This window comes from Pholis gunnellus (genome assembly GCF_910591455.1).
Source record: "Pholis gunnellus genome assembly, chromosome: 7".
Taxonomy (NCBI): Eukaryota; Metazoa; Chordata; class Actinopteri; order Perciformes; family Pholidae; genus Pholis; species Pholis gunnellus.
In genome coordinates, this window is record NC_136533.1 from 15366395 (window position 1) to 15378608 (window position 12214).

Genomic DNA, 12214 nt, shown 5'->3' on the forward strand with positions numbered 1-12214 from the left:
GAGATGTTGCTCGGTTGGAGAAGGCCTGATGTCCTTTAGTGCAGGGCATCCCTGTCAGGTGATAAAGGGACACAAACAAGGGTTACACCCTGTGGTTAGGCTAACTCCATCACCACATCCAGGAATTCAAATGACCGGTGGATGAATGTGCACCTGCAATCTGGAATTGCAATGAAAACATGTATAAATCCTTTCCAAACCATTTGATTGTACATGAGATGTTTAAATGAATAAAAACACATGCTCATGATGCTCATAAAAGGACCACCTATAGTTTTTTGAATTGACTGTATGATCAGCATAGACACACACATACGGCGCAATATCAAATCAAAGTCTCATGTTCTGTTGCAATGATCAGAAATACTTTGACCTCAAGTGAACCGTCATATTCTCGATGGTTTTATGTATGAATGGGCTGGGGAAGGGTTGAGTTGTGGTCAGAATTCATCTCCTCATTTTACATATGATTTCCATTGCAGATGGCCCTGCATCATGCAAACTAAAGAGCCATATTTCTTTCCAATACACTCTAAGTGAATATGGAAAGATTTCCATGTGCATGCAACACATGAGCAGGAGATGAGAGGCCATCAGGTCAACAGAACAAAACCCTTTTCTGATAATGAAACCATAAAACACTTTGTACTAGATTTTCAACTGAGGATGTGGTAGTTTTTATTCTGTTATTTTGGAGTGGAGAGGGGTGTGCATTAGTGTTGCCATGACACAACCATGCTGCATCACCAACAAGCAACAGGAAATGTTTTGACTCTTTAAAGCGACGGAGCCTCATGAGTGTGACATGAATGGTGAAATAAACGAGCAGCTTGTCAGCACTCTGATGCTCCAGAATTATTCCAGGATCTAATAACAGAAAACTGACTTCGGTAAATCATCTGTCTCTGAACACAAGACCGAAACCTGTCACAGCATCGCCTGGGACGAGGTCAGAGACATCAACCGGGAGTCAGCGGACGGCTGGAGAGAGATCAAGAGGGATATTCACAAACTATTCATGACGCCATAAGCCATCCTTTAGTGTAAACAACCCCTCCTGTTGCCCTTATATTAATTAAGCCCCATACTTTGGTCACATGATAACAACACAGCCACCTCCATGACAACTGAGCAAACACCGTCAGCTGATGAAATAAGATGCAGTTGAAAGCGATAGAAAAGCCTCTAAGTGTCCCTGGAGTTAAAGGGGAAATATGATTTTCGTGGGCTGGCCATTGGCTTCCCTTCATATGTTTCTTGCAGGCTCATTAGAATTTAGCAGACTGGGGTTTATCATTCGGGGATTTAATGAGACAGATGCTACAACGAAGCCTTTCAGACAGAAGGTGAATACTGGTATATTCAGACAGACAGTATAAGAAGATATGTTGTTGTTTTTTCTACATTATAGCATGTAAACATGTAGTCGAAACCGATAATACAATGAACCTTAAACTGAGAATGATATAGATGGATTCTGATTTTAAAATTTTTTTTTCTTCTTTGCACTGGAGCTGGCTTCATTTATTTGGAGAGAGACTTTGAGTTACAAAGGGATGCAGGCTGGTTTGATCACCTCCAGATTTAAGTTTTTTTTATAAGATTGGTTTCAGTTTTCACATTAGTTCTCTTTATTGTTAACATCCAGTCAGATGCATGCAGTGTTTGTTTTGCTTTTAGTTTGTCACATATACATTTTTTTACACACTTTATACTATATTATTATTATATACAGTATATTAAACAGTGGATGGTGGGTGGCATGCTCTGCATGACAGTTGTCTGCAGGTCTGTGAGGCAGAGGAGAGACTGCACCGTGAGGTTTTGGAGAGAGAAGAGGAAGACATTAGTCCTCAAGATGGCAGCAGACTGTAGGAAACCAATCAGTAGGAGACAGAAACATGACAGCTGGTGACCATTGACTGAAGAAGTGACTTCTTGATGGCTTTCATCTGTGTTTTCATGTGTCGGTAGAAAGATGATTCGAACTGCATGTTAATCTAATTTACAGACAAATGATTCACAATTGAATTGAGTTGGTGTCAGTGGATCCTCAGAAAGATACAATTTGTCACTATTATTCAGTTCATAAAAACTTCACCACATGGAGTTCAGTTTATTTGTCACTACTCAGCCTGTGAGTGTGTTTAAAAGAGACATTTGTTGCTTATAGTTTAGATTAGCCTCCTGCTAACCTCCTCATCTGTCACAGCTGAGCTAATCGCACTGATCTAGCGATAGCAATGTGCCTTGCAACACTGTGACAAGAGTGTTCGGATGAAGCATTAGTTCAATTTCACTTTTTAGCGGCTGGCTAGTTAACTAGCTGTTCTTGCTGATTCCATCACACGACTGTACATTTTGAGAGAAACATATTTTCTTCAGTCATTGTTCAAAAAAACAAGCCAGCAAAAAGTAAATATTAGAGACTAAAGGTCAGGATATCTTTTCCTTGACCATTATGCTTTTAATCTGTGTTTTTAGAATACAACAACTTTACCTCATTTCTTGGGTAGCCCTTTGATACAATTGATTCGTGTTTCTATGTTGTTTGTTATCACTCACCTACAGCATAGAGAGTTTAGGTTTTGGGCCTTAAGCACTAAAGCAACATTTGTGAAGCAAAGGTTGTGAATTAAAAAAATATGCACAAGGACAAATCACAGTGTCCTTTCACCGTGATAAGTAATGGAACTTTGCTGCCAGGTAAATCTCATTGTCTTCTAAATGTTTAGTGTTTTGTCTTTCTGTTGGAAATAAGCCAAGAAGAAGAGTGTAGTGCTGCTGAACATTATCGTCATTCATTTGACGATGACCTTATTTCACAAGGCAGTGCAGGTTGCAAAACGTGCCATGTATGATGTGAGAAAGGATGTTTTTGGAGTTGTGTAGCCATATTTATCTATAGCCCCAGTTTACATTTCTATTAGATTAGAGTCACAGAGCAAAGCATCCGTTTTACTGAAAAATAAACTCCTGACGTTCTTTTAAAAGCCCAAAGGTGTCATGGTCCTGGGTTTGTGCTTAGTCTGTTTCCTGTTTAAGTTTGAAAATTCACTCTCCTCATGTGTCATGTCTGGTTTTACCTCCAGTATTTATGTTTCCCTGCCTTTGTGATCGTCTGCCCCGCCCTGTTCCAACGTTTATTTGACAACACTTACTGTTGTTCTGAAGATTTTTCCAGGATGCTCAAAGACTGTACTAACAATCAGGGATAAAAAGATTCAGACCACCAACCTTTACGCATCCAATACTGTTTCCTTATTCAAATAAAGATGGTAGCCGAAAGTGACAGATGTCTGTGTTCAATTTGTGCGACATAAAACAAACGTTTGGTCATAGGTTATATTTGTCTGTATGTTCCTTGGTATTATCACATATTTTAATACAAAATAACATCACACAAAAGGAGCAAAGAGAAATGTTGAGTCAAACATATGTTTTTACCAAGTAGCAGAGGTGATCAATCAAGAGTCTTTGTGGATTCTGCATACGTTTAACGACCTTTTGGGGATCTCAAAAATCGCAGGTTATTTTTCGAAAATACTTATACGCCGCTCTGTTACTCAAATCTAATGGCAATGCATTAGACACACAAACGGGCTAATTTATTTACAGGTTAAATCAGTGGCAGTAGTTGCCTGAACGCTGATGAATTATAGTCTTTGATGAATCTCCAGAGGATTAAAATGTCACGATTTGCTCGAGGCCCCGAGAAGAGTTACAGTAAATGTCTGTGTCATCAGCATTATCCTATTAGCACATGATGTAGTGTATAATTATGTCAGCAAAGAAAAACAGGCAGTGTGACTTTGAGGTTTTCTCTCTCTTTCCATTATACATTTTCTTATTTCCACATCTTTTTTTGACAGTAAGATGCACCAATGAATTTCACAAAATACAAGGAATTTTTTGTCTGAAGTGTTAGATAGAGGGCTGCTATTGTGCGCGGCCCTTCTCCATTCAAACCGCCGCTGTGGCTCCAACTAGATGACCTCATTTCCCTGCAGCCTTGGGGCCTCGCTTCATATGAAGTGAAAAGAGCTTCATTGTTAGCTGTTTTTTATATTCCTCATGCACATATAGTGGTGGATGAAAACCTTTGAATGATGGTGTTCCCTTGCTGTGAAGAGACTTAATGTGATTTATATATTTTTTAGGACTGATGGTGTGGGACTGTTGTGCTTACATGGGCAAGAAACAGAGGAAGTCAGCAAATGTGTGTAAATACGAAGAATGATGTGAGACGTGAAACGGCAATGGAAGTTGTGTGCAAGGGGTGATGGCTTTTTATCATTTATGGTGCTTTCCAAAAATATACATTGCATGCCCTGCAGCACTCGATCCTTTATGGTTTCTGTCTGTCCCCCTTTTAACCCTAAACACTATCGTTTTATAACCTGCCATGATGCAAAATGATGATACTATATCATTGTTCAAAATCTCAATTTGCAGCTTACTCTTAAGCAAACTATTGCGTGACCATTATATGGGGGGTAATGAAGGAGTGAAAAAGGCAGTGACCTCTACCAATATTTTTCAACTGTTTCGCGTTGTTGTGCTAAGCTAAGCTAACTGGCTGCTGGCTGTAGCGGGAAAGTGGTATCCGTCCTCTGATCTGACTCTGTGCAAGAAATTAAATAAGTGTATTTACCAAAATGGCGAATTGTTTTACCATTCATATCTTACTTATCCTTATTACCAGAGCCTAATTCAATCTATCTTGAAAGGTCTGTATTGTCATACATCATTAGGGTGAGTAATACTGTTAAATATTTGTTTTTTTAGACATTTAAAGCTACTAATAGTAATAAGACATGTCAGAGTGTCTTGGAAATTGGAAAAAGGAGCTTCAGGCGACAGGAAACCAAAGACACACACAGTTAAAAACACACATGTGGAGACACACATTCAAAACCTCATATTGATTTGTGTTCATGACAAATGGGGAAACAGCAGAAGAGGAGCTCATGATCGTGGATGCACCGCTGCAGTTTTCTACAACACAACTGCCCTCACATTAAGTTCATAAAATTAAAGTATAATATTTACATTACATTTTCAATGATTACACAGAATGTAAAATGTGTAGAAGTCTTACAGTTTACATTACATCCAAACAAAGTAACAGACCAATGTTGATGTGATCATTGTGCTATAAGTCTGGATCAGGACAAGCACAATGAATCATCTCATATTTTCTCATATCAAATCATCGGGTCTGTCTGATTGCACGCTGCTCGTGTCATTTGCAATATTGTTTCGTGGAGATGGACCATTATTCTTTGTAGTAATTCCATCAAAGTAAGGTCATCCACCAACTGGGACAGACTGCGTCACGGTTTGGTTAAAAGGTCAAAACAACAGAGTCTTAAAGGTTAAAGTCCTGCAGCAACGGAATAACAGTGCGACCCTTTCCTTTAGTCCTCTTTTTAATAGTGCTTTCCCATTTTACGTCACATCACAGCCAGTCAAACTTCTCTCCACATCGTCAGCTACAGCTTTTGTAACGCAGAAGAACTTAATGAGTTTGCGCTGGAGAGGCCAGTGCTTTCCATGGTCCTGAAACAAACATTTCTCTGTCTCCATCTCTTGTTTATTCAAATTTGCGATCCTAGCTTCAGGGATGCAACACAACTAATAGCCCCCGTAACCCCTCCCTGCTGTCAGTCTCTCTTTCTGTCTCTCTTCAACACACACACAGACATCCACACACACACAGGTCTTGTCAGAGGAGGAGCGACATCAACGTCGGGTTACTTTCTGCCTCTCTCTCTCTGCTCCAGTGTGTTTACAGAGGTGAGGGTAACATGGACCAAACTGAAACAGCTCATCCCTGTCATTCCCAGCAGACAAGGTAAGAAAACAGCTCTCTGAATTTGAGCCAAACTACCACAGACAAGGACATTTCTTCACATACTTATTTAGAAAATGACCCTAACTTAAGGAACGGCTACTTGGAGAAGACGTTAATATCTGTAAGCTGAGGCACCAGTAGAGTCAAGTATATTTCAGAAATATTTTTATTTACCTACTTTCTTATGCTGTAAAGTAGAAAAAGCTTAATTTAAACAAAGCTGAGTCAAATGACGGCATTCTTGTGAGTCTTATTGATATATTACAAAATGATCCATCTATAGAAAGATGAAGCAATATCCAGGGAACATTAAAATATTGATGAATAAGTCACTATAAGACAACACAAACAAAAGGAAAATTTGAGGATTATAATGTGATCCGTTATTGATTGAAGTCTTACCCTCCACATGCCGTTTCAGTTTCCTGAGGATGCTTCTAATAATTGAAGAGTAGAACTGGGTTTTATTGTTCCCTGAGGCTGTTTTGGAAATGTTTATCATCATTGCTGAAAGGTTTCATTCAGCCACCAGCACCAGATCCCGTCTCTGGATTCCCCGGTCTCCCTGCTCCCGAGGAATCCCCCTGATTACACCACGTTGGTGTTTCAGAGGGAAACTAGATTTCAAACAGCTTCTACCTGAAATCATGTTTTTTTAATCTTTGCTCATTAACTATCTTACTTCTGTCCCCTGAGCTTGAATCACCTCTCTTTTAAAAAATATCCATTTTAACTCCCTTCTTTGTGTGTTATCTCTTCTTCTCACTATCATTTTAGGTTTATTCTGTAGTCCTTCCCACACCGTTCACTCTGTTATTTGTTTTTCGTTTTCTTCTTCTTTCTGGCTCCATGGCAGTGTATCATTGAATATTCAGTGTTTCTTTTCTCTTCTGTCTGTTACACTGCTGTGCGAAGCCAAAGCTCAGGTTGATGTGAAATTTCCCACTCTTCAGATTCAGGACTCACTTCTCTGAAATCACAACAAACCTGTGTGGCAAACCAACTTAACTAGTGGAACAACCTCAGGAACCTTGGTTCAAAATACAAAAAAGAAAAAAAACACATTAGTCAAATGTTGCTTTTACAAATTAGACAGCGTGTGACCTCAAACAATGCCTGAAACTAAGTGTATGTACTGTATTTGTTTTGGTCTTTCTTTCAATGTCATAAGCATATATGTGCATTTACAAGCTTTGCAGTTGCTGGTTGAGTTAAAATCCCATCTGTGCAAACATCCATGATGTTACAGACTTCCCGTTTGAAATATGTTTGTCCTGAGAAAATATATTAAACATTAAAATACATTTATGAGATAGGAATCTTTTTTTCAATTCAATAATTAAATACTACAACTCTTTGATCCCTGTAGTCATTAAATCTTCCTTTTGATGAAACTGTGTAACGTACACTCTTGTCTCTGCAAACAAGCCCCTTCTGCCAATAACTACTGACTCTGCAGCGGACTGTTGTACCGTTCATGATATCAAAGATATACAGACTTTTTAAAGCCGAGCTCACCCGGCCAGATGAGTACTACTAGAAGCTTATTACCGGTACAGCTGTTGCAGGCAGCATCTGCTGGATCTAATTACTATGTTTCTGTGCCTGTCAGAGAAATACTGTTTGCCTCCCTGACTCTCTCCAGTAGCCCTGGATTACAATTAGGGAGGTCCAGTAATGTAGGTCTTATTAGTGTGAATGAAGGGAAGAAGTGAGGACGGACTTGTGAGCAGGTAGTGATCCCTCACTATGTTACTAACCAACTTCACATCAATCACATGGGAGCATCTTCACACAAGTTTATTAGACAGGCATATGTTTATGTTGCCTTGCCTACATATACATATATATGTATACACCTGTATATATGTATACATACATACTGTAAATACACATATAAAAAGACACATAAATACTATATTTACTCTTATAAGGTCGTTTTTAGGGAAACAAACAACAGAAAGACACAGTTAGCAAACTGGTGAACATAGTGGAGCATATATCAGCTAAAGATATTTCCTTCAGGAGGTGTAGAGACAAAAGCAGAGCTAAAAGAGAGTGATGTTTTCTGCTGGATGTGTAAATAAGTTGCTGTTTGGTAGCTAGTTCATATGAACCCAAAAGGTGATAACATGTGATGTTTTTGCTGCCCCCCAAGTGGCCTAAAAATGGACTATATAAATTGAATTGAATTGAAGCCAAGTCTTAACCCTATAGTGGAAGAGTTTACCTTGTGGGGACTTGGGCTTTGTCCTAGAATAGACGGTGAGTCCCTGTAAAGGACCGGTTTGTAGGATTTGTTGGCATCAAGCGTCATGGTTACAGATTACAACCAACTGAATACCCCTCCGCTCATTCGTCCCCTTCCAGTGAAAAACCATCTGTAACGCTGTTCTCCTTGCTCAGAGGCCATCTTTACCATAACAACACTATTTAGGAGCAATGGAAGTCAGACGGCGGCTGGCGGTAGCACGGGTATGAAGGGCTGACCATGTGCACACACGTACCCTAACCCTGGTACTAACTCTAACCTAACCCTGATTCTTTAGCAAAAATCTTACCCAGTAACATTAAATTCACTATGAGACCAAAACGTCCTAACAAGTTAGACCTAAAAATGACAGGCTGTCAAGATGAGGTCCTGAGAATTATAGCTAAACTAAACACACAAACGCACGCTCTTCATCATCTACGATAGAAAAGGCCCGGAATGGGTCTTTGATGAGTAAGTGATAGAGTTAGAGATGCTGTAATGAAGTTTCATCTGACTGTAAGAGCAGGAAGGAACCATCTCTCAGGTACAGTATGATGTTATCAAGTGGCCTAATGGAGTCACTTACATGGTTTTAGCAGTATGCAACAATCTTCATGGTCTCAACTAAGTGTCTTTACATTGATTTTCTGATCAAAATACATCAGTTAATCACATTGCTATGGTGTGTATATTAATCTATCGCCTGATGTTTCTTGGTTTTTAACATAACAGTAACCGTAATGATACTTTGCCTCATTGTGGTGTTTTGCTGTCTGTTTGCTTGCCTGGGGAGATTTTGAATACACAATCCATTAAATATACAAAAGAACAGGGGTTTAGTAGATGCCTTTATGAGAGCCTGTATTTTCAGCGTGGGTAGGAATCTGTCTTTACACACACTGAAAGAACTAAGAGATGATGTTAGGAAGTGAATCCTTTATGCCTTGGTATCTTTGAATTTGCTTACACTCACAGATTAGAAACTCTCAAGGGGCATTTTGTGTCTTTCAATAGCACTGTAGAGGTGAGCAGCTGATTTACAGATAGAAGATTACACCGACTGTGCAGATTCCAAACCTCCGAATGTCTTGTTTCCGATATGAGTATGAGGGACACTGCTATATAATTTAAACACAGCTGCTGCAGCCCATATTTGCTCACCTGTTCATCCTTCACACCTTGGCAAAGCCGTGAGCTCAAAAACACTCAAACACCTGCAAAGTGTTTACACGCTGAAAGCTACGCATGATTTTGTATCTGTAACTGTGCAGACAGAAAGAAGCACACACAAATATGGAAGAACTGGCATCACAAAAAGGCAAAAAAATATTTAAAGAGGCTGATTACGTCATAATCTTTGTGCTTATCAGGTATTGTACAGATATGATTTGAGCCTGAGACATATTTCCAAAACCAGCCAGCATGGAGGCTCTGAATTCCTCCCACACCACCAACATCAGCAGTGGTGATAACACCAGCCTCTCCTCTGGAAGCCCGTACTCGACTGTGGAGATTGTTCTCATCAGCCTGGTGGCTGGATCTGTGAGTCTGATCACCGTCATTGGAAACATCTTGGTCATGCTCTCTATAAAGGTTTGGGTTTTCTTTGTTTGAACATTTATGATTAAAGTTTCATCTCTAAACATCTTGAAAAGTACACCAAGACTTTGAGATAAGAATACAGCATGTGCAACGGTGTGCAGAGAGGTAATCCAATATGAGAAAACACACATCGCACAACAAAAGATTAGCATCTGACAGCCTGCCCCATGTTGTTTCTCTAAAGGTAAACAGGAACCTGCAGACTGTCAACAACTACTTCCTGTTCAGCCTGGCCTGTGCAGACCTCATTATTGGCATCTGCTCCATGAACTTCTACACTGTCTACATAGTGATTGGCTACTGGCCCCTGGGAGCAGTGGTGTGTGACCTGTGGTTGGCTGTTGATTATGTTGTCAGCAACGCCTCAGTCATGAACCTGCTCATCATTAGTTTTGACCGTTACTTCTGTGTCACCAAACCGCTCAGCTACCCGGCCCGCCGCAGCACCAAGATGGCGGGTCTGATGATTGCCGCGGCCTGGGTCTTGTCCTTTATCCTCTGGGCTCCAGCCATTTTGTTTTGGCAGTTCATTGTGGGCGGGAGAACCGTGCCGCCAGGTGAGTGCTACATCCAGTTCTTCTCAAATCCTGCGGTGACGTTTGGGACAGCCATAGCAGCTTTTTACCTCCCAGTGGCCATCATGATCCACCTCTACTGGCGCATATCCAAGGCAAGCCGCAGCCGCGTGAGGAGGGAATGCAGGAAGGCCTCAAGTACCAGTCTGGGAGAGGGGCCCTCTCACAGCCAGGAGGAGGGATGTGAGCGCCAGAACAACTGCATCACAACAAGAGAAGCTCAGGTGGAGGCTAAAAATGGGAAGGAAAAGGAAACGCTGCAAAAGCAGAATGGAAGTGGGCCAAGACAGGAAGAAAGAACTGACCAGGTGGACTCTACAGAGGACAGCAACCACGCGTCAACGTCTAAGGACACTGAGGCCCCGGCTCCATCACAGAAAGAATTCAATGGGGGGAAAAAGACAGATCAAACACCGTCTCCAGAAACCTCAGCTGTTGACAGACAAAGTCTGGCCGCAAGGACGCTGTTTAAGGTAAAGTTGTTTACTGAGTTAAAGCTTTAACATTGTGATTCAGATGACTAAAGAAAACACAAATTCAATCAGACTTACAGCTCCAGGGCTCTAGGTATGGCACTGTCGGTCGTTCCACCAATCTGGTCCCGACAGAAATATCTTTACTATCAGATGGATTGCCGTAAAGTTTTGTAGAGACAATCATTGTCCCCAGAGGATGACGCTTAATTGCTTTAGCGACCCCCTGACCCCCTAGCACCACCAGGAGGTTCACATCGTGTTTTTGTATCAAATGTCTTTATTGGATTGGTCTTCATAAAATTTGGTTAAGACATTCATGTTCACCTCAGGATGAACTGTAATAATATAATATATTAATATATATATTTATTATTTGTCCAATACTTTAGTTTATTTAATTATCTGCAAAACTTAACACATTCCCATTATCCTCAACTTTACTTTCTGTTTATTGCTACTTAGGAAATGTTAGCGTCCTAACACGCTAAATTAGATGATGACCGTGCTAAAGATGAAAAACATCCATTGTTATTCTAACATGCCGATGTTTGCATTTAGTTTAAAGCACCGCTATGCATAAGTGCTAGCATGGATGTAGACACTTAGTCAAAATATTTCAACAATACAGAAAAATTATTGTTTGGTTTTCTCAGAACTTTTACGACTCTGCTTAAACCAAAACTAGGCTAAAAGAGAGAGAGTATTGGACATTTGCCAGGTGGCCAGAAACGCGAGAAAGCTAATGTTGCTCCATGTCTGCTGGATGTGTAAATAAGCAACTGTTAGCTGTCAAGTTAGCCTTAAAAAATGTGTAAAGTGCCAAATTGTCAAAGTTTTGTTTGCAGCTTGCCCCCAAGTTGCCAAACTAAATCAACTGGTATCACTTTAAAAATGTCCTCTTCTTCTCCTCTCATTTCCAGATGACAAAGCAGAATGTTGTGGCAAAGTGGAAAAGGAAAGGCATTTCTTCCAGGGAGAAAAAGGTGACCCGCACCATCATGGCCATCCTGGTTGCCTTTGTTGCCACATGGACACCGTACAACGTGATGGTCCTGATCAACACCTTCTGTTCCATCTGCATCCCAAACTCCCTCTGGACCATCGGCTACTGGCTCTGCTACATCAACAGCACCATCAACCCAGCCTGCTACGCCCTCTGCAACGCCACCTTCAAAAACACCTTCAAGCACCTGCTCATGTGCCAGTACAAGAACATACGTACAGCGCGGTGAGGGCGAAAACAGAGACCCACTTTTGTGACGGAGTCAAAATAATGTGATGACTCAGAGATGACACAAATGTTAGTTTAGTTGTGTTCTTATTGTGCACTCCAGTTATTTTTCAATGGAACGTTTTCCAATCGTCACTGAAAAGGAAACTGTGTTTTATAATTGTACCACACATTTAACGTTTCATGATTTTGAAATACATGCCATTGTACTCTCATTCG

At 40.5% G+C, this 12214-nt stretch overlaps 1 protein-coding gene across 1 annotated transcript; it reads left to right on the top strand.

The window, feature by feature from the left end:
• Positions 1 to 9533: 9533 nt before the first annotated feature.
• LOC306698089 (muscarinic acetylcholine receptor M2-like) lies at positions 9534 to 11996 on the top strand (the record flags this gene model as incomplete). Its single annotated transcript, XM_079162258.1, has 3 exons — positions 9534 to 9704; positions 9898 to 10761; positions 11685 to 11996. The coding sequence occupies 3 exons, from the start codon at positions 9534 to 9536 to the stop codon at positions 11994 to 11996; spliced, it is 1347 nt and encodes a 448-aa protein (XP_079018384.1).
• Positions 11997 to 12214: the final 218 nt, after the last annotated feature.